The sequence below is a fragment of the Epinephelus lanceolatus genome, chromosome 17 (assembly GCF_041903045.1).
Source record: "Epinephelus lanceolatus isolate andai-2023 chromosome 17, ASM4190304v1, whole genome shotgun sequence".
Classification (NCBI taxonomy): Eukaryota; Metazoa; Chordata; class Actinopteri; order Perciformes; family Serranidae; genus Epinephelus; species Epinephelus lanceolatus.
The window spans coordinates 161,024-184,622 of record NC_135750.1 but is presented as its reverse complement, the minus strand read 5'-3'; the positions used below and the strand labels follow the sequence as shown (position 1 = coordinate 184,622).

Sequence of the window (23,599 nt, the reverse complement as noted above, 5' to 3'; positions counted from 1 at the left end):
GCTCCCTGCTCCTCCCCCGGCAAATTTTTTTAGGGATCTTGATTCTATGTGTAGAAATTTTATCTGGAACGGGAAACGTCCCAGGATCAACTTCTCTACCCTTTGTCGCCCCAAAATTTCTGGTGGTCTCTCCCTTCCTAACTTTAAATACTATTATTGGTCTTTCCAGTTAAAAGCCTTGAACACCTGGTTGGGCACATCTTCAGTTACACCATGGCGTACCATAGAAAGTGCCTTGTGCTTTCCGGTTAGGATTCAGGATTTGCCCTTTTCCGCCATCAAACAAAAAAACGCAGAATCTCATATGGGCCATTTCTTTTTTTTTTTTAAAGATATTTTTTGGGCCATTTTGCCTTTAATGGACAGGACAGGTAAGTCCATTTGGTGCTGTATAGAAAAACATTTATCTATTGACCATAAATATTATGAATTATCACCCATAAGGCATAGTAACGCACTTCTCTCTGGGTATGCACTTCTTATTTTCCCTCAGTGGTCCACACGAGGCATTAATGTATTAGGTGATATTTTTGATTATCATGGTCTGCGCTGCTTTCAGGACTTGAAGGAGGACTTCTCTCTTCCAGGCTCTTCATGTTTTTTTTTTAATCTTAAAACATATGGAGTACCTTGGGATGTACATCTCCCTCGACACCCTTTAGTAGCTCAGTTGACTAGTAAGACTAGACTGGTAGCCTCACTGTATGACAGGCTCTCTTCTTGTGATGCTAAGCCACTCCTAGTGACTAAGAGATGGGAAAATGATTTTCAACCCCTCAACCTGGACTGGAATTGGCCTTCAATCTGGAACATCATTTCTGCCTCCTCTAAGAAAATGGCACATCAGATAATTCACTACAAGTTTGTAGACAGGTCTTACTTTTCACCGGAGCGCAGCTGTTGTTTAAACTTGGTTGATATTGATCTGTGTACTAACTGTTCTGATTCTGTCAGAGGAGATTATTTACACATGTTCTGGTACTGTCCCATTATTAATTCTCTCTGGGAATATGTAAATAAGATTGTTGGGACCATCATTGACAAATCTATTCCCACCTGCCCTGCTCTTTTTCTGATCGCATACAATCCCAACATAGTGTTAACAATTCAAGAAAGAGGGATTATTCTGGCTGCCTCTACTGCTGCTAATAATAATAATTAAGAACTGATTTGAACCTATAATTAACAAGAACAGTGCCTGGTTATCCACTTTTTCAGATATCTGTCTACTAGAAAGGTCCACTGCTAGTATCAATGGGGCTAAAGCTGTAACTTTAAGTAACTGGTCGAAAACTATAGATATCATCCAGGGGCTTCATTAACCCTATAGCCTCACCTCTTTCTAATTTCTAATTTCTTGTTATGTAATTTTATTTGTCCAACACTATTTGCCATGCACGTGTATGTGTTTTGTTTATATGTGAGATGGTCTGTAATCTAGGGCTGCAGTTAACAGTTGATCTCATTGTCATTTGATCTGTCTATCGCTTTCTTGACTTCCAACATCTACAGGATGTTGGAAAATGGTGAAAAATGTTGTTCAGTGTTTCCAAGTCTAAAACGACATCCTTGGAAGTCTTGTTTCTCATATAATCCAAGGATTTTTGGTTTGCTGTTGTTGAGGAGAAGGATAAAAAACGTTCTTTTTTTTTACCCCCCTATCAATTTCTCAAACCAATTAATCGTTTATTAGATTGGTTGCCAATTGATTTAGTAGTCAATTATAAATCAATCGGTTGATTAATTGTTGCAGCTCTACTGTAATCAGTTTGATTGTCTTCGACATTGCTGTAAAATATATTTTTTCTTTCCTTCCTTTTTGTTAGTGTCCCATGCTTCTATGTTTCTATTTTGTTTCTATGTCAACTCGTTAACATCATTATTTTGTCTAAATTCTTTCTTTTTTAATGAATTTTATTTTTTGTGTTCTTTCTGATGTATTTCTGTTTCCCTGAGCCGTCGTTCACATGTGATTGTTTGCTCTATAAGTCTTATTTGTTTCAACTTAACAATAAATAATTGATCAAAAAAAAAATGGCAACAACAAACAAAAACCAACAACAAACAACAACATCAACACCAAGGGTGATTCAGAAGTTAATATTTAACTACCCACCCTCCCCCACAGAGCATAAGGTCTCAGTCTCCAAACAGAAAATACACCCCTCCCCTAGCTCCGGATCAAGGTGTGCTCTGTATCTGTTTGTAGCTATAACCCCGTGCACAATCCTCCACTGGAGGTCTGCTGTCCGCCTTTCAATGGGCAGCTTTTACAGGGACCACCAGCTGCCTTTTGGAGAAATGTCTGGGCCAAAAAACTCAGTCCACATCGACTCCTCCGTCCCTGCCAGAGACTGCAAGTTTGAAGTCTTCCCTCAGATTTGGTAGACTGCTTTCCTCCCCGTGGCCTGAAACTTGCCCAGGTGAGGGCTTGCAAATGTAGGAGCATACAGCCTTCAAGTGAGGGTCAAATGTTTATTACCCTGCCCCTGAGCTTACTCCGGTCAGGAGGGATGCGTCCTTCAGACATCCGGGCCCCAAAAAGGGGAAATAAAGGGTTCATTTGAGGTACTTCAAATGCTTTTTAAGTCATTAACACATAAAAGGGTCCCCTCCTCCACCCTGATGCAACGCACCTTGATTAACAGCCCTGCTATGATCTTAAGACAATGCTTCTTTTCTCCACCACATCCTGTCCCTTCCTGTCACCCTCGGGGATCACGCCTTCCCCTCTCTTACCAAATCTTTCTGTGTGACAAAATTGAAATGTCTGTTGGAAGTGAAATTATACATTTGTTTCCCTTTTGTTGGTTGCTTTTCTATGTCCTAAACTTGTACACGTGCATAATCATGTTTTCTATCTGCATGATAGACAGCTGCTGCTGCCATCATTAGTCATTAGTCATACTTCTACTGTTATTATACACATATGATTATTGTCACATATGTATACTATCAGATATTAATATATACTTTGAACATATTGTACCACAGTAGCCAGAACTATAATTATAATATTATTACTTTCAATAATAAAGATGAAAACATATATTCAATGTTGAAATTAACCCAATACAAATACATTCAATGTTCAAATGAACCCAGTACAAATATATTCAATGTTCAAATGAACGCAGTCCAAATATATTTAATGTTCAAATGAACGCAGTCCAAATATATTTAATGTTCAAATGAACGCAGTCCAAATATTTTCAATGTTCAAATGAACTTAGTCCAAATATATTTAATGTTCAAATGATCCCAGTCCAAATATATTCAATGTTCAAATGAACTCAGTCCAAATATATTCAATGCTAAAAATGAACTCAGTCTAAATATATTCAATGTTCAACTGAACCCAGTCCAAATATATTTAATGTTCAAATGAACCCAGTCCAAATACATTCAATGTTCAAATGAACCCAGTCCAAATATATTCAATGCTAAAAATGAACTCAGTCTAAATATATTCAATGTTCAACTGAACCCAGTCCAAATATATTTAATGTTCAAATGAACCCAGTCCAAATATATTCAATGTTCAAATGAACGCAGTCCAAATATATTCAATGTTCAAATGAACCCAGTCCAAATATATTCAATGCTAAAAATGAACTCAGTCTAAATATATTCAATGTTCAACTGAACCCAGTCCAAATATATTTAATGTTCAAATGAACTCAGTCCAAATATATTCAATGTTCAAATGAACGCAGTCCAAATATATTCAATGTTCAAATGAACGCAGTCCAAATATATTCAATGTTCAAACTCATAAACTTTATTGTTTACTTGTAACTAATATATATTATATATATAAATGTATTCTGATTTTGATATAACATGTTCCATTAAAGTTGAGACAGGAGCAAGAAAAGAACACCTCATAAAACCTGGAACATTTAAACAGAGAACAGACATATACATATATATATATATATATATATATATATATATATAATATCTAACTCTAAGAAGAGGAGAACAGTCATGGAGATCTGTATATTTATTATATAACTCTAAGTCGGAGAGCTCACTGCAGACAGACAGATGTTTGTTTGTTTGTGTTGGTCCTTTGTGTGACAGAGAACAAAGGACCAACACACAGTCAGCTGATGTCAGACACAAACAATCTTCGTTCATCCAAAAGCTCTGAGGCTCTTTGTTCCTTTAACTGATCCAGGTCCAGACCAGCAGCAGGCTGAGACAGGAATCAGACCTGTGACGCTGTTTATGTTTACTGATGATGTTTATGTTAACTGGGCCCTATTTCAGGAAGCAGGCTCAACAAATTCTGAGCTTAATCCCAATCTCTGGGCTGACTGAGCCTGAGTTGAGAAACAGAACAGCTGATCAGCATTAGTTCAATCAACTCTGAGTATGTTCAGCCTGAGAGAGGTGCGTTCACGGTGAGCACCAACAGACATCATCAGTAGAGTGCAGATAACATGATATTCAGTGGCAGAAAGCAGAAAGCTGCTTGTTTCATCCCAGCTGAGTCTGAGATTTTAATGACCGCAAAATGAAAACAAAACAAAAACTAACACGTCAGCTGCAGCTAAACAGCGTGAGGTGTGATGGGAACAGACTGCAGAGTGTGTTAGTAGGTAATGTGAGGTGATGTGATGTGTTAATGTGTTTAATATACAGAAAATACAGCAACATTACACAGAGTTCATATATGTTAATATAATTTGCTGTATCATCTTATTCAGCTGTCATGTGATGGAGCCCAAACACACTGGGCACAAACTCAACATCAAACACGCAGATATTAAACAGACTGGTAAAAGTTTTGTTTCTACTGAATTCATTCTGTCAATATTAGGCTGAGGTTCATTTAACTGCTGTGAAACGACTTCATGTAATCTCCTTTATTCTCACATGGAGCTATTATGGGATGTTGAGTCCCATCAATGAGCCAGTTACACCGCGGAGTCTTTGAATATATGAAAAGTATTCATGAATCACTGCATCATGTGTCCACGTAGATTCATTTCTCATCAACACTGACAAACCTGCAGTTCTGTGGAATTCCTCTTTTTTAAGAGTTTTTTCGGGGCTTTTGTTGCCTTTAATGTCAGGACAGCATAACGTTATGGAGAGAGAGGGAACGACATGTAGCACAGGACAGCAGGCTGGGTTTGAACCCGCGGCCGTGGCGTCTGATCACAGGGCGTCCGCTCCATCCACTGAGCCACCGATGCTCCGTGGTAATTACTTTAATAATGGATTGTGATTTATGTCCAGGGAAAACCACAACAAGGGTCCAAAGTCTTTTCAGAGCCAGAGACACTTTTCTTACGGGCCGACAAACCGCTGTCTCTCTGATGTGTTCAGTGTCTCTGATGTTATAAAGAAAAGAATCAAAGGACAATGCATAAAATGTGCTGTGATGATAATGTAAATCCAGGATGTGTAATATGTGATATATGTGGGTGGAACAGATTGTTAGATAAATGACAGAGTGTGAGGTCAAACAGTATCTTTCATATAGACACTCCTCCAGGGAGACATCCAAACAGGCTCTAATCACCTTCTCCTTACACAACAGCCTCTGAATACACTGGGCCTCAACCTCCACCACTTCATTCACTAAAGGACACGCCATGTTTCTACTTCCTGCTACACGCTCAGCCTCAGGCTGACATGAAACAAACCTGTGACTCAGCAGGTTAGCTTCATGGAGTATGTTGCCATAGTAACTGACTCAGGGTTACACTGAACTGGTTTCATCTCAGGCTGAACAAATTCAGAGTTTTCACTAATCCTGGGGGGTGTTCCAGAAAGCAGGTTTAGTGAAAACTCTGAGTGTGTTAACCCTGAGATGAGGGAAACTCTGGGTTTTCAGCTCCAGACAGAGAGGTAAGTCAAACTCTGAGTCAATCACCATGGCAACTGACTCTGTGAACCTAACCTGCTCGCTGGCAGGTTTTCTATAAGAAACCCTGAGTTCACCCTGTCTCCTCCCTACTGCTGAGCCTGAAGCAAGCTGGCAGACACACATGGGCTGTTCGTATGTAGGCAGAATTAACTCACAATGCTTTACGCTGGGAGAGGATCTTCAGATCTTCTTCTTCGGCCACACATATCAAATCTGACACACCACAGATGTGCGCTCTCATCAGAGCAAATGTTTTTTGCCAATGGTAGCTTTTTATATGATATTGGTGGCCTACAGTACATAATGACATAGCCACTGAATGACAGGTTATTGAAGCTACTTTGTTTAATAAATCAAATATGAATCAAACTAAAGGAAGGTACAGTCATGGCCAAGTCAAATATGCCTTACCTGTTTTTTTGTTGAGATTATTTTAGTGGGCTTTTGTCTTTAATGGATAGGACAGTGTGTGAAATGGGGAGACAGAGAGAGAGAGAGAGAGCAGGGACTTATTGGATATGATGGTTTTTAAAGGATTCAAATTTCAAACAAGTCATCAACCATCTATATGTGCTTAAAATAGCTGCTGAAATGAGCAAGGATTCTTTTTTTAAAAAAAAATGGGGGGGTATTTTGCCTTAAACTGACAGGACAGCTAAGCGTGAAAGGGGAGAGAGACAGAGGGAGTGACATGCAGCAAGGTGCCACAGGCCGGAGTCAAACCTGGGCCGCTGCAGCAAAAGCCATATGGCACGCCTGCTCTATCCACTGAGCCACCAACATCCCATCAAAGCTGATCCTGCTTGCTAAATTTCCCATGCTGTCTCTCTCTCCTTGGCAGCTTTAGTGCCATTACTTTGTTTATAAAATATATGCTCATATTCGCTGTAGGCATTCATGAGCACCTCCATGTCCACATTCCCATTCCTGACTGTTTATGGCCGGTTGGTTAGAAAGTCCCATATCCACAGGCAGATGTTATAAGGGAGGCCCAAGCTGGTCATCTTGTGGAACAGTCTGCAAGGAAGAATAGTGTTAAATGTAGAACTGTAATCCACAAATAACAGCCGTGCATATGTTTCATGCTGTTCAAGGTGGGTCAGTACATCTGTTGATCTATTTGCTGTGTCTGCATATTGGTGGGGGTCCAGAGTAGGAGGGAGAGCAGCCTTAATGTTCTTCAGTACTAGTCTCTCCAAACACATCATAATAATCGGTGTTAGTGCCACTGGCCTGTAATCATTGAGCCCAGTTATTACACTCTGCTTTGGTATTGGCACTATTTCAGATGTTTTCAGACAGGTGGGAACAGAGCACTGTACCAGCGATGTGTTGAAGATGTCTGTGAATACTCCAGCAAGCTCTATAGCAGTCTCTGAGAACCCATCCTACGATCCCATCTGGGCCAGCTGCTTTGTGCACGCTGATGTTACGAAGTGTGCGTGCTACCTCAGTGGTCTGCAAAGAGAGTGTCTGGTTACCTGAAGCTGTTGCTGAGGTGATAACAGTCCCTGCTCCCTCCCTGTCTTGACGGCCGAAGAACCGGTTGAGCTGCTCTGCCAGTGCGGCACTGTGACCGGTGGTTGTGTTTGTGTCTGTGTTCTGATTTATGATATGGCGTATGTCTTGCCAAGCTCTCAATTTTTCTCCTGTCGGCTGCCTTGGCAGTTCTGATACCCCTACTCAGTTCTGCCCTGGCAGCGCTGTACTGTTGCGTGTCCCCAGACCTGTAGGCCACGTTGCAAGCCTTCAGCAGGAGTCTGACCTCTCTGGTCATCCATGGCTTGTTATTAGGAAAGACACGAATTTTCCTGAACACTTTGTGAGGGGGGCGTGGCTCCCTGATGACCCGTCCTTTAATGTCTTGTTACATTTTCTTTGAATGAATATTAAATGAGACGTAGAATAACATGATTCTGATTTCCTCAGCATTGTATTGTATTGCAGTGTATATAGAAATGCGGCTGGGGCTTTATTGTGGTGCGCGCGCTCACCACATTGACAGGGGTTAATAATGTGTGTGGCTAACCATGTGTGAGCATTTCCTGAGTGCCATCTTTACCATGTGCTGCCCGTACTCAGTGTGACGAGTCTTTGTCACAGTGTGTGTGTGTGTGTGTGTGTGTGTGTATGGGTGTGTGTCTCCCTCTCCCACATTCTTCAGAGTGACAAACACCAGAAGAAGTGTTTTATCCCCCCTGGACGTATGAGACACCATCAGCAGCTCTGACGTCATCTCATAGATTCAGTTGTCACAGCAGGACAAGACTTCAACATGAGACAGATCAGAGGAACCACAGACACACGTTATAACACACAACATGGTGTCCATCTGAGGTTATAACACACAACATGGTGTCCATCTGAGGTTATAACACACAACATGGTGTCCATCTGAGGTTATAACACACAACATGGCGTCCATTTGAGGTTATAACACACAACATGGTGTTCATCTGAGGTTATAACACACAACATGGCGTCCATCTGAGGTTATAACACACAACATGGCGTCCACCTGAGGTTATAACACACAACATGGCGTCCACCTGAGGTTATAACACACAACATGGCGTCCACCTGAGGTTATAACACACAACATGGCGTCCACCTGAGGTTATAACATATACATTATAACTCGACCATTCTGGATGTCACTAACTCGGCTTCTTCTCCGGAGCCTTTGTGCTCCACTGTCTCTCAGATTAACTCATATCACAGCGGTGCCTGGACAGCGTGACGTGTGTGGTTGTGCTGCTGCCGTGGTCCTGCCAGATGCCTCCTGCTGCTGCTGCCATCATTAGTCATTAGTCATACTTCTACTGTTATTATACACATATGACTATTGTCACACATGTATACTGCCAGATATTAATACATACTTTCAACATATTGTACCACAGTAGCCAGAACTATAACTATAATATTATTACTTTCAATAATGTTGTTGTAAGCTACTGTCATTACCTGCATCTCTCTCTCTCTCTCTCTCTCTCTCTCTCTCTCTCTGTCTCTCTCTGTCTCTCTCTCTGTCTCTCTCTCTCTCTCTCTCTCTCTCTCTCTCTCTCTGTCTCTCTCTGTCTCTCTCTCTCTCTCTCTCTCTGTCTCATTGTGTCATACGGATTACTGTTAATTTATTATGCTGATCTGTTCTGTACGACATCTATTGCACGTCTGTCCGTCCTGGAAGAGGGATCCCTCCTCAATTGCTCTTCCTGAGGTTTCTACCATTTTTTCCCTGTTAAAGGGTTTTTTGGGGAGTTTTTCCTGATCAGCTGTGAGGGTCATAAGGACAGAGGGATGTCGTATGCTGTAAAGCCCTGTGAGGCAAACTGTGATTTGTGATATTGGGCTTTATAAATAAAATTGATTGATTGATTGACAACATGGCGTCCATCTGACGTTATAACACACAACATGGCGTCCATCTGACGTTATAACACACAACATGGCGTCCATCTGACGTTATAACACACAACATGGCGTCCATCTGACGTTATAACACACAACATGGCGTCCATCTGACGTTATAACACACAACATGGCGTTCACCTGATGTTATAACACACAACATGAAGAACCAGGAAACAGATTAATCTTACCTTAAACACCTTCAATGATGCGAGACAGGTTTTGAGGAGCGTCTGTTGGTGGGTGTGTCTGAGCTGTCAGCCAATCAGCAGTGAGTTTATAGTTTCTGTTTACTTGTTCAGTTTCTGTTGTTTATGCTGCTTTTTCTTCATCATGTGTAAACATGTGTTTCCCATGGTGCCACCGACGCCTCTCTGACATGAATCAAACCCACCAGACTAAACGATGCCGTGTCTCTGACACAACAGGAAGTCCAACCTCCACACTTCCTGTTCAGTTTGTCTGAGTCTGATTTCATCTTCATTAATAACCTGCTGTCAGATAGGGGGCGGGGTCAGAGTGGGAGGAGTCTCACCTGTGTCAGCAGGTCAGGAGGATCCTGATCCACCTGAACCAGTCCTGTTCAGTCCCGGTCCAGGTACAGAGGGACTGGTTCAGGTCCAGGGGGACTGGTTCAGGTTCAGAGGGACTGGTTCAGGTCCAGGGGGACTGGTTCAGGTTCAGAGGGACTGGTCCAGGTACAGGGGGACTGGTTCAGGTCCAGAGGGACTGGGACCAGTACGAGCCGTCCTCACAGAGCTCACCTGTCCTACAGAGACCTTTCACTGTGATCAAACACACCTGTGCAGTGATGACGCTGCTGATACGTCACACCTGTCAGGTGGAGGGAAACAGCAAGTGCTCATTAACATCAAAATCTAATCAGAGCTCTTCAGTTTGAACTCGTGCTCTTATTGTGAAGGCCGGACCGGAAACAGAGTGTCTCCTGGTGTTGGATTTGACTGTCTCTCAGTCTCAGTGTGAGTGAGGCGGACCGGACGGAGCAGACCGGAGCACGGAGCCGCTGCTGGCCGACAGACAGCTGCTGAGCGCCGCGGAGCTCCGGAGCAGAGAGCCGGAGGTGCTGCAGGACCGGGTTCTCCTGTGATCCGGATCAGTCCCCTGGACCAGAGGACACTTCACAGTCCGTGTTTGAGTTCTGTCAACTTGTGGAATTAAAGGAGGAGACAGGGAGCAGGAACCAGGATCGGGACCAGGACCGAGTCTGGATTAATGTCCGTGCTCCGTGTGCCGTGATCCCATGGAGGGAAAGGACAAGCCGAGACCGAGTCCGGATTATCTGATGCAACTGATGAACGACAAGAAGCTGATGAACAGTTTACCGAACTTCACCGGGATCTTCCAGCACCTGGAGAGACTGCTGGACCAGGGTGAGAGACCTGTCTGTCTGTCCCCCTGTCTATCTGTCTGTCTGTCTCACTGTCCCCCTGTCTGTCTGATCTCTCATGGTAGAAGGCAAATCAGCAGTAAAAACACTTTGACGATCGACCAAATCGATCAGTTGATTAATCGAGCAATAATAATAATGATGAAAAAAATATGGATTTATTTGATTTGAATTATTCAAACAATAAAAACAATCTGGTAAAATATTATCCTTTCTTCACAGTAAATTTACATAAATCAATGATATTAATATGAATATTAGTGACGTCACATTGTTTCAGTGTTTCTGACATTTTATTAAATCAATAATTAACAGAGAAAATAATCAGTGGAATAACTGATGATAATAGATCACTGTATTAAAAACATTTATTCTGCAGAATGTTTAAAGTACGAATATTTTCAGTGTTGATTAACTTTATTATTTTATTCAATAACTGATTAATCTTTCATTTCTTAAATGTCAAAGAATAAAAAAAACAACAACTTTTTCTTTGACAGAATATTTGATTATTTTCTGTCAGTCGATGAATCAGTTTATCTCTGATCTCAGTCTGATGATTTCTGATCAGTGTGAGCTTTAACTGCCATAAATATTATTTATGTCATTATTTGATAGGTTTTGTTTGCATATATTATTTAAATGATTTATTTTCCTGAATTTCGATTTTGGTTTGTATCAGGGCTGCAGAGGTACTGGTTGTGTATTGTGTGGCGCAGGGACGCTTTTGGGTGTTGCACATGATGTTTACATAAGGTGCAGAGCAGGTACAGAGATGCTGCGGTTGTTCTCCTCCAAGAAGGAGTTGAGAGCGGAGAAAGTTAAGAGTTTAAGGTAACATTTCATCATCGGACAAAAGAAGAAGCAGTAATTTTATTGCCATTTTTTGAAGTTTTTATTTTTATATTTTGCTGAAGTGGACTCATTCCCTCTCGGTTGTGTGCAGCCAGCGAGGTATGTTTCATTTTGGGATTTACTGTGTTCATTGTGCATTTTTACTGTCATGTTTCTACAGCGTGTAAGTAATATTAATATGTTGTCATTCTTTAAATTGTCATATATTTGAACAGTTTGACGGTGGATTTGATGACGGTGATGAAGGGCGGAGAAATGAGAATAAATCCATCAGTATCTGAAACCCAATGGTGTCGTCTAATTCCTGGAGGGAATGATAGTGAGCAGCAGGTTTATTCATTCACTAATTTTAAATCAATAAAGATTTCATCTGTAAAAACTTTAATTTTATAAAACATTTATATCTCGAAGTTAATACTTTTATTTTTCAGAGGAACGTTTGTGATCAGTTTCTCTGAAGTGAAAAAGTTTAAAGTTTAAATTCAATGTCTTTATAAATAATATATTTATATTTACAGAACTCGTCTGTAACGTCACTGAAAACCCAAACTTTTATTTTATCTGTGAAACATTTAATACAAATACAAATTAATCTGTGAAACCTCGTTAAAACCAGACACGACTCCATCTGATGTTTTATTTGATTAGTTCTTTCTTAATTCACAAAATAATTAAAACCAAAAATCATTAAACTCTGAGGTCACCTGACCCACAGGAAACAGGAAGAGGGTGGAGTCAGAAACACCTGCGGCTCATAGAGACGGAGAAGAAGAAGTAGGAGTAGAGGAGGAAGATGAAGAAGAAAGTCCTCAGTTTGCTTAATGAAGTTCTGTCGGTCTGTTTCCTTCATCTTCATCTTTTTCACCTCTTATTTCTCCATCTGTCTCAGTTACACTGAGTGCAGCTTTTCATCATTGCATTCATCCAGTCAATTCATTCAGAGGCTAAAATGTGTGTGTGTGTGTGTGTGTGTGTGTGTCTGTCTTGAAATTGAAAAGCATCAGCCATCATCTCCAAGGTCTGTCATTCCTGTTTTGACTAGCATCAGGAAAAACAATGTGTACTCGAAGTGCACAGCTACTCTATCTAATCTGACTCCAGTTATGCGTCAGCCACAGACTGTGTCAGACAATGTTAGTACACTAAACTTAGCTTTATTAAATGTCAGATCTCTGGCTGGCAAGTCACTATTAATTAATGATTTTATTATCAAGAGAAACCTTGGTTTTATGTTTTTAACTGAAACTTGGTTAAATGAAAAAAACAATGCAGCAGTACTTATTGAATCAGCCCCCCCAAAATTCCATTTTATCAGCTCAGTTAGAGAACTTAGGAAAGGAGGTGGAGTAGCCACTTTATTTAAGGATGTTTACCAGTGCAAACAGCTGTCATATGGGAAGTTTGAGTTTTTTGAATATGTTGCACTGCAATTCAATTCAGTTCAATTTTATTTATAAAGCCCAATATCACAAATTACAATTTGCCTCACAGGGCTTTACAGTATATGACATCCCTCTGTCCTTATGACCCTCACAGCTGATCAGGAAAAACTCCCCAAAAAACCCTTCAACGGGGAAAAAAAACGGTAGAAACCTCAGGAAGAGCAACTGAGGAGGGATCCCTCTTCCAGGACGGACAGACGTGCAATAGATGTCGTACAGAACAGATCAGCATAATAAATTAACAGTAATCCGTATGACACAATGAGACAGAGAGAGAGAGAGACAGAGAGAGACAGAGAGAGAGAGAGAGATGCAGGTAATGACAGTAGCTTACAACAACATTATTGAAAGTAATAATATTAGAGTTATAGTTCTGGCTACTGTGGTACAATATGTTGAAAGTATATATTAATATCTGGCAGTATACATGTGTGACAATAGTCATATGTGTATAATAACAGTAGAAGTATGACTAATGACTAATGATGGCAGCAGCAGCAGGAGGCATCCAGGCACCGCTGCGGTATGAGTTATTCTGAGAGACAGTGGAGCACAAAGGCTCCGGAGAAGAAGCCGAGTTAGTGACATCCAGAATGGCCGAGTTAGCAAGATGCAGTAATAGAATACGAGAGAGAGAGAGAGAGAGAAGAAGAGAAGGTGCCCGGTGTATTATAGGGGGGTCCTCCGGCAGACTAGGCCTAAGTCAACCTAACTAGGGGCTGGTACAGGGCAAGCCTGAGCCAGCCCTAACTATAAGCTTTATCAAAGAGGAAAGTCTTAAGTCTAGTCTTAAATGTGGAGACGGTGTCTGCCTCCCGGACCGTAACAGGAAGATGATTCCACAGGAGAGGAGCCTGATAGCTGAAGGCTCTGGCTCCTGATCTACTTTTGGAGACTTTAGGGACCACGAGTAACCCTGCGTTCTCAGAGCGCAGTGTTCTGGTGGGATAATATGGCACTATGAGCTCTCTAAGATATGACGGAGCTTGACCATTTAGAGCTTTATAAGTTAACAGTAGGATTTTAAATTCAATTCTGGATTTTACAGGGAGCCAGTGCAGAGAAGCTAAAACAGGAGAAATATGATCTCGTTTCTTAGTTCCTGTTAGTACACGTGCTGCTGCATTCTGAATTAGCTGGAGAGTTTTTAAGGACTTACTAGAGCTACTTGATAATAGAGAGTTACAGTAATCCAGCCTAGAGGTAACAAAAGCGTGGACCAATTTTTCTGCATCTTTTCTGGTCAGGATAGTCCTAATTTTCACAATATTACGCAGATGAAAAAATGCAGTCTGTGAGGTTTGTTTTAAATGATAATTAAAAGACAAATCTTGATCAAATATTACTCCGAGGTTTCTTACGGTAGTGGTAGAGGCCAGAGCAATGCCATCTAGAGAAACTATGTCATCAGATAAAGAGTCTCTGAGTTGTTTGGGGCCAAGAACAATAACTTCAGTTTTGTCTGAATTTAACATCAGGAAATTGGTGCTCATCCAATTTTTTATGTCTTTAAGGCAGTTATGGAGTTTAGTTAATTGATTACTTTCTTCTGGCTTCATCGATAAATACAACTGAGTATCATCCGCATAACAATGGAAATTTATAGAGTGATTTCTAATGATGTTACCTAAAGGAAGCATATATAGAGTAAATAGGATTGGTCCGAGCACAGAACCTTGCGGAACTCCAAAACAAACTTTGGTACGTAAGGACGATTCATTATGAACGCCAACAAACTGAAAACGATCAGATAAATAAGATTTAAACCAGCTTAGTGCTGAACCTTTTAGGCCAATTAAGTGATCCAGTCTCTGCAGTAGAATTTGATGGTCAATTGTGTCAAACGCCGCACTAAGATCTAATAAAACAAGTACAGAGACGAGTCCTTTGTCTGAAGCAATCAGAAGGTCATTTGTAATTTTAACTAGAGCTGTCTCAGTGCTATGATGCACTCTAAATCCTGACTGAAATTCCTCAAATAAATTATTATCCTGGAGAAAATCACACAGCTGGTCTGCGACTACTTTCTCAAGGATCTTTGACATAAAGGGAAGATTAGATATTGGTCTATAGTTGGCTAACACCTCTGGATCCAGGGTGGGCATTTTTTAGTAGAGATTTAATTACAGCTACCTTAAAAGACTGTGGTACATAGCCTGTTAATAAGGATATATTGATCATATCTAATATATGAGTGTTAACTGAAGGAAAGATCTCCTTAAGTAGCCTAGTTGGGATGGGGTCTAAGAGACACGATGATTTAGATGAAGAAATCACTGCAGTCAATTCTTGAAGAGAAATTGGGGAGAAGCAATCTAAATATATATTAGGTCTTACAGCTGTGTTTGAGGTTAGATAGGTACTATCTGAGGACAGGAGGTTATGAATTTTGCCTCTAATAGTTAGAATTTTGTCATTAAAAAAGCTCATAAAATCATTACTGCTAAGGGCTAAAGGAATACAAGGCTCAATAGAGCTTTGACTCTCAGTCAGCCTGGCTACAGTGCTGAAAAGAAACCTGGGGTTGTTCTTGTTTTCTTCTATTAATGCTGAGTAATAGTTTGCTCTGGCATTGTGGAGGCCCCTCTTATAAGTTTTGAGACTGTCTGTCCAGATTAAACGAGATTCCGACATCGTTTTTGCATATTCACACACCGGCGCAATATTAATTTTAGTGACCTCCGATTGGCGTAATCGGGTGTCATTGCCGCTGACGTGAATAACAATCTTACTGAATCTACGTTTAGCTTTAGCCAGCAGTTTTAAATTTGACTCAATGTCGCCCACTCTGGCCCCAGGGATACATTTGACTATGGCCACTGGTGTTGCTAACTTCACGTTCCTCAGAATAGAGCTGCCAATAACCAGAGTTTTATCCTCAGCGGGTGTGTCACTGAGTGGGGAAAAGCGGTTGGAAACGTGAACAGGCTGGTGGTGAGCCGTGGGCTTCGGCTTGGAGCTGTGCTTCTGGCGAACTGTAACCCAGCCTCCCGGCTGAACGGGAGTTACCGGAGGACAGTTAGCAGAGGCTAAGGCTATGCTATGTGGCTCCGCACCGGCTACAGGGGGCTGGCTAACTACCGCAGCTACTGAATGGTTTTCCATGGTGCAGAGCCACGCTTCTAATTCACTAAGCCTCGCCTCCAACGCAGCAAATAAGCTACACTTATTACAATTACCACTGTCGCTAAAGGAGGCAGAGGCATAACTGAACAATTGGCACACCGAGCAAGAGAGAGCAGAGGGAGAAGCCATCGCTAGCTGTAAAGCTAATGTAGCTACCAAGGCTAGTAACGTGCAAACAACAGCTAAGAGATTAGTGAGAAAGTCGTAGAAAGGAGGAGAGCTATAAGTGCTTAAACAGAACCAGTGTGGGTTAAGACTTGAAGTAGACGTTAAAGCAATGTTAAAGCAACTGAAGTGAGAAAGCAGGCTAGTAGAATTCACCGGAGCAGTACAGAGACACTGTCACAGAAACACCGGAAATGACACAACTCGCTTACCGCAATACGTCAGCACGTCCACCGTCACCAGATGACTACAGTCCCCTATATCTACTAAATAAGTGCATTGACGAAATCAATACGTGGATGTGTCAGAATTTTCTACAACTAAACACAGAAAAAACTGAGATAGTTGTTTTTGGCCCCAAAGAACAAAGATCAATAGTCAGTGCTCACCTTGACGCCATGACACTAAAACCTACAAATCAAGCCAGAAATCTTGGTGTAGTTCTGGACTCAGACCTAAATTTCAATAGTCACATTAAGACAATGACTAAATCAGCCTACTACCACCTTAAAAACATAGCAAGAATAAAAGAATTTCTGTCTAAACAAGATACAGAAAAACTTGTTCATGCTTTCATTTTCAGCAGGCTGGACTATTGTAACGGTGTCTTTACAGGCCTGAGTAAAAAATCAATCAGACAACTGCAGCTTGTCCAAAACGCTGCTGCCAGAGTCCTCACCAACACCAAGAGAGTGGAGCACATTACACCAGTGCTTAAGTCACTGCACTGGCTTCCTGTGTGTCAAAGGATAGACTTTAAAATCTTGTTACTTGTCTATAAAGCACTAAATGGTCTCGGGCTTAAATACATCTCTGATTTACTTGTACGTTATGAAGCATCCAGACCCCTCAGATCATCTGGAACAGGTTTACTCAGTGTTCCCAGGATCAAAACCAAACAAGGTGAAGCAGCCTTTAGTTTCTATGCTCCCCGCCTGTGGAGCAAACTTCCAGAATATCTGAGGTCGGCTGAAACTGTCAACTCATTTAAATCAGGGCTTAAAACATTAGTATTTACTGCAGCTTACCAGTGAACTAGATATGTAACTTATTGTTAGGATAATCTGTAGCTATTGTTTTTGTATTTGTCTGCTGTTGCTTTTGCTTTATGTTTGCTTTTTAAATGCATTTTCTACACTGTTTTTCTTGCTTTTAGCTTTTGTTTTTAATGATTTATTGTTCCTTTAATGTTTTATCTTAACGTATTTCTCTTGTAAAGCACATTGAATTGCCTTGTGTATGAATGGTGCTATATAAATAAAATTGCCTTGCCTTGCCTTGTGTGAATCTCAGTGTCCATGAATGTCACTGGACTCACAGTTTACAGGATCTGATTGTAATTAAATCATTAAACATTTAATAAATTAATGAATTTGAAATAATGATGAATAATTTGAGCTACGAGTCATCAGACCTTCGATCATGTGACATGTGACATCATCATGCCGATTTGATTCAGGGATGCAAATTAAAGCCAGTTTCCTTGACCAACAGTCACCTTAACAATCAATTATCAGTTAATCATTAATGTGTTAAAACAAAAATAAAGAAATGAACCCACTGATGTGACCAGTGTGATGCAGAATCAGATGAGGCTGCGTCAGAGTTAAAGGAGCCCATCTGGGGAACCCCAACCTCCCTGAACGATAAAATCACAACTGACATTCTCTGGTCTTCAGACGTGGACGTGCTGACGTATTGCGGTAAGCGAGTTGTGTCATTTCTGGTGTTTCTGTGACAGCGTCCCTGTACTGCTCTGGTGAATTCTGCTAGCCTGCTTTCTCACCTCAGTTGCTTTAACGCTGCTTTAACGTCTACTTCAAGTCATAACCCACACTGGTTCTGTTTAAGCACTTATAGCTCTCCTCCTTTCTACGACTTTCTCACTAATCTCTTAGCTGTTGTTTGCACGCTCTTAGCCTTGTTAGCTACATTAGCTTTACAGCTAGCGATGGCTTCTCCTTCTGCTCTTTCTTGCTCGGTGTGCCAGATGTTCAGTTATGCCTCTGCCTCCTTTAGCGACAGTGGTAATTGTAATAAGTGTAGCTTATTTGCTGCATTGGAGGCGAGGCTTAGTGAATTAGAAGCGCGGCTCCGCACCATGGAAAACCATTCAGTAGCTGCGGTAGTTAGCCAGCCCCCTGTAGCCGGTGTGGAGCCACATAGCATAGCCTTAGCCTCTGCTAACTGTCCTCCGGTAACTCCCGTTCAGCCGGGAGGCTGGGTAACTGTTCGTGAGAGGCGCAGCTCCAAGCCGAAGCCCACGGCTCACCACCAGCCTGTTCATGTTTCCAACCACTTTTCCCCACTCAGCGACACACCCGCTGAGGATAAAACTCTGGTTATTGGCAGCTCTATTCTCAGGAACGTGAAGTTAGCAACACCAGCGGCCATAGTCAAATGTATCCCTGGGGCCAGAGCGGGCGACATTGAGTCAAATTTAAAACTGCTGGCTAAAGCTAAACGTAGATTCAGTAAGATTGTTATTCACGTCGGCGGCAATGACACCCGGTTACGCCAATCGGAGGTCACTAAAATTAATATTGCGCCGGTGTGTGAATATGCAAAAACGATGTCGGACTCCGTAGTTTTCTCTGGACCCCTCCCAAATCTGACCAGTGATGACATGTTTAGCCGCATGTCATCATTTAACCGCTGGCTGTCCAGGTGGTGTCCAGCAAACGATGTGGGTTTTGTTAATAATTGGCAAACTTTCTGGGGAAAACCTGGTCTTATTAGGAGAGACGGCATTCATCCCACTTTGGATGGAGCTGCTCTCATTTCTAGGAACCTGGCAAATTTTATTAGTAATTTAAATTCCTGACCACCCAGAGTTGAGACCAGGACAGAGAGTTGCAGTCCTAAACGCCTCTCTGAGCTTCTAGTTTAGTTACCCAGCCATAGTTTTCATAGTTTTATACAAACGGTGTCTGTCCCCTGACCACCTAAATTATTTAAATCTAAAATTAAACAAAGAGGAGTTGTGCATAACAACCTCATAAAAATTAAAACCTCTTCTGTGACAGAAAGACAAAAAAGGGAGAATTAAATGCGGACTGTTAAATATCAGGTCTCTATCGTCTAAAGCAGTGTTAGTAAACGAATTAATATCAGATAATCATATTGATTTACTCAGTCTCACTGAAACCTGGCTGTGTCAAGATGAATATGTCAGTCTCAATGAATCCACTCCTCCCAGTCATAATAATACCCACATTCCTCGAGGCAGCGGCCGAGGAGGGGGACTTGCAGCCATTTTTAACTCTAGTCTGTTAATCAGCCCTAAACCTAAACTAGATTATAATTCATTTGAAAGCCTCGTTCTTAGTCTTTTACATCCGACCTGGAAAACCTCGCAGCCACTTTTATTTGTTATAGTGTACTGTGCTCCTGGCCCATATTCTGAATTTGTATCTGAATTCTCAGAGTTTTTATCCAGTTTAGTTCTTAAATCAGATAAAGTTATTATTGTAGGCGATTTTAACATTCATGTCGACGTTGATAATGACTCCCTGGCTACCGCGTTTATCTCATTATTAGACTCCATTGGCTTCAGTCAGGGTGTACATGAACCCACTCATTGTTTTAACCATACCCTCGATCTAGTTCTGACGTATGGAATTGAAATTGATAACCTAAAAGTCTTTCCACAGAATCCCTTGCTATCGGATCATTATCTGATTACTTTTGATTTCTTTTTACTTGATTACACGCCACTCAGCAACAGTTACTATACTAGATGTTTATCAGATAGTGCTGTCGCAAAATTTAAGGAAAAGATTACTTCGTCGTTAAATTCAATACCAAGTCCCTCAGTAACAGAGATTTCCTGTACCGACTTTAACCTCTCCCAAATTGATCATTTTGTTGATAGCGCCGTAGGCTCACTGCGAACAATGCTCGACTCTGTAGCTCCTCTTAAAAAGAAGTTAACAAAGCAAAGAAAGTTTGCTCCTTGGTATAACTCTCAAACCCGTAGGTTAAAACAAATATCGCGAAAATTTGAAAGGAATTGGCGATTAACCAAACTGGAAGAATCTCGTTTAATCTGGACAGACAGTCTCAAAACGTATAAGAGGGGCCTCCGCAATGCCAGAGCAAACTATTACTCAGCATTAATAGAAGAAAACAAGAACAACCCCAGGTTTCTTTTCAGCACTGTAGCCAGGCTGACTGAGAGTCAAAGCTCTATTGAGCCTTGTATTCCTTTAGCCCTTAGCAGTAATGATTTTATGAGCTTTTTTAATGACAAAATTCTATTAGAGGCAAAATTCATGACCTCCTGCCCTCAGATGGTACCTATCTAACCTCAAACACAGCTGTAAGACCTAATATATATTTAGATTGCTTCTCCCCAATTTTTCTTCAAGAATTGACCGCAGTGATTTCTTCATCTAAATCATCAACGTTTCTCTTAGACCCCATCCCAACTAGGCTACTTAAGGAGGTCTTTCCTTTAGTTAACACTCATATATTAGATATGATCAATATATCCTTATTAACAGGCTATGTACCACAGTCTTTTAAGGTAGCTGTAATTAAACCTCTCCTAAAAAAGCCCACCCTGGATCCAGAGGTGTTAGCCAACTATAGACCAATATCTAATCTTCCCTTTATGTCAAAGATCCTTGAGAAAGTAGTCGCAGACCAGCTGTGTGATTTTCTCCATGATAATAATTTATTTGAGGAATTTCAGTCAGGATTTAAAGTGCATCATAGCACTGAGACAGCTCTAGTTAAAATTACAAATGACCTTCTGATTGCTTCAGACAAAGGACTCGTCTCTGTTCTTGTTTTATTAGATCTTAGTGTGGCGTTTGACACAATTGACCATCAAATTCTACTGCAGAGACTGGATCACTTAATTGGCTTAAAAGGTTCTGCACTAAGCTGGTTTAAATCTTATTTATCTGATCGTTTTCAGTTTGTTGACGTTCATAATGAATCATCCTTACGTACCAAAGTTTGTTTTGGAGTTCCGCAAGGTTCTGTGCTCGGACCAATCCTATTTACTCTATATATGCTTCCTTTAGGTAACATCATTAGAAATCACTCTATAAATTTCCATTGTTATGCAGATGATACACAGTTGTATTTATTGATGAAGCCAGAAGAAAGTAATCAATTAACTAAACTCCATAACTGCCTTAAAGACATAAAAAATTGGATGAGCACCAATTTCCTGATGTTAAATTCAGACAAAACTGAAGTTATTGTTCTTGGCCCCAAACAACTCAGAGACTCTTTATCTGATGACATAGTTTCTCTAGATGGCATTGCTCTGGCCTCTAGCACTACCGTAAGAAACCTCGGAGTAATATTTGATCAAGATTTGTCTTTTAATTCTCATTTAAAACAAACCTCACGGACTGCATTTTTTCATCTGCATAATGTTGCGAAAATTAGGCCTATCCTGACCCGAAAAGATGCAGAAGAATTGGTCCACGCTTTTGTTACCTCAAGGCTGGATTACTGTAACTCTCTATTATCAGGTAGCTCTAGTAAGTCCTTAAAAACTCTCCAGCTAATTCAGAATGCAGCAGCACGTGTACTAACAGGAACTAAGAAACGAGATCATATTTCTCCTGTTTTAGCTTCTCTGCACTGGCTCCCTGTAAAATCCAGAATTGAATTTAAAATCCTACTGTTAACTTATAAAGCTCTAAATGGTCAAGCTCCGTCATATCTTAGAGAGCTCATAGTGCCATATTATCCCACCAGAACACTGCGCTCTGAGAACGCAGGGTTACTCGTGGTCCCTAAAGTCTCCAAAAGCAGATCAGGAGCCAGAGCCTTCAGCTATCAGGCTCCTCTCCTGTGGAATCATCTTCCTGTTACGGTCCGGGAGGCAGACACCGTCTCCACATTTAAGACTAGACTTAAGACTTTCCTCTTTGTACCAGCCCCTAGTTAGGCTGACTTAGGCCTAGTCTGCCGGAGGACCCCCCTATAATACACCGGGCACCTTCTCTCCTTCTCTCTCTCTCTCTCTCTCTCTCTCTCTCTCGTATTCTATTACTGTATCTTGCTAACTCGGCCATTCTGGATGTCACTAACTCGGCTTCTTCTCCGGAGCCTTTGTGCTCCACTGTCTCTCAGATTAACTCATATCACAGCGGTGCCTGGACAGCGTGACGTGTGTGGTTGTGCTGCTGCCGTGGTCCTGCCAGATGCCTCCTGCTGCTGCTGCCATCATTAGTCATTAGTCATACTTTTACTGTTATTATACACATATGACTATTGTCACACATGTATACTGTCAGATATTAATACATACTTTCAACATATTGTACCACAGCAGCCAGAACTATAACTATAATATTATTACTTTCATTAATGTTGTTGTAAGCTACTGTCATTACCTGCATCTCTCTCTCTCTCTCTCTCTCTCTCTCTCTCTGTCTCATTGTGTCATATGGATTACTGTTAATTTATTATGCTGATCTGTTCTGTACGACATCTATTGCACGTCTGTCCGTCCTGGAAGAGGGATCCCTCCTCAGTTGCTCTTCCTGAGGTTTCTACCGGTTTTTTTTCCCCGTTAAAGGGTTTTTTTTTTGGGGGAGTTTTTCCTTATCCGCTGTGAGGGTCTTAAGGACAGAGGGATGTCGTATGCTGTAAAGCCCTGTGAGGCAAATTGTGATTAGTGATATTGGGCTTTATAAATAAAATTGATTGATTGATTGATTGATTGACCCCAAAAAGTTCAAACAGCTGCAGAACTTCATGTGATGACATTCATACGATCAGACTAGTTAACATTTTATCCAAACTGCTGTTTAACAGTCAGAACAAGTATAACATTACTGCATTAATCTGAAACGGGTTCCTCTGATCTCCACGCAGACTTCAGTCTGACTGACAGAGCTGGTCGATATAATGAAGCGGTTCACTGTCCTGTTAGTTTGTAGGAAACGTATGATTATGTTGCTGCTGTCTGACACTCTCAGTCTGCGTTAACCAAACAGCAGCTGATGTCAGCTCGATCCTCAGACAGAAACTGTTCTCCTCCTCAGATGGTGGGAGGTGCGTTTGTTTTACAGTTTGTCACCAAACACACCTGTAGCTCTGACTCATTGAAAACCAAGAGGCTCCACTTGGTGGCGCAGCTGCAAACTGCAACAGATCTACACCACATGTTCTGACGGTGACACCACCCGTCTCTCGTCCTCAGTGTTACTGGTTAATCTATTTTTAACTTATGATGTCAGGGCGACCTGTGTATGGGCCCAAACTGGGCGTCTTGTCTGGGGTCCACAGGGCGGGCATGTTCAAGCACATGATGAACTGAAGAGGCAGGAAGTTATG

At 41.2% G+C, this 23,599-nt stretch overlaps 1 protein-coding gene across 2 annotated transcripts in view; it reads left to right on the top strand.

Annotated features, from left to right (window-relative positions):
• Positions 1-10,271: 10,271 nt before the first annotated feature.
• The window catches only part of qkib (QKI, KH domain containing, RNA binding b), a 40,888-nt gene continuing 27,560 nt past the window's right edge, over positions 10,272-23,599 (top strand). The window contains exon 1 of one of the 2 annotated variants that reach the window (XM_033612567.2): positions 10,272-10,686. In XM_033612567.2, the coding sequence (XP_033468458.1) occupies positions 10,557-10,686 (130 nt within the window). In that variant the 5' untranslated portion in view covers positions 10,272-10,556. Of the gene's footprint in view, positions 10,687-12,225; positions 12,394-23,599 lie in introns of those variants that run through there. The other variant, XM_078176265.1, reaches the window with a different exon arrangement.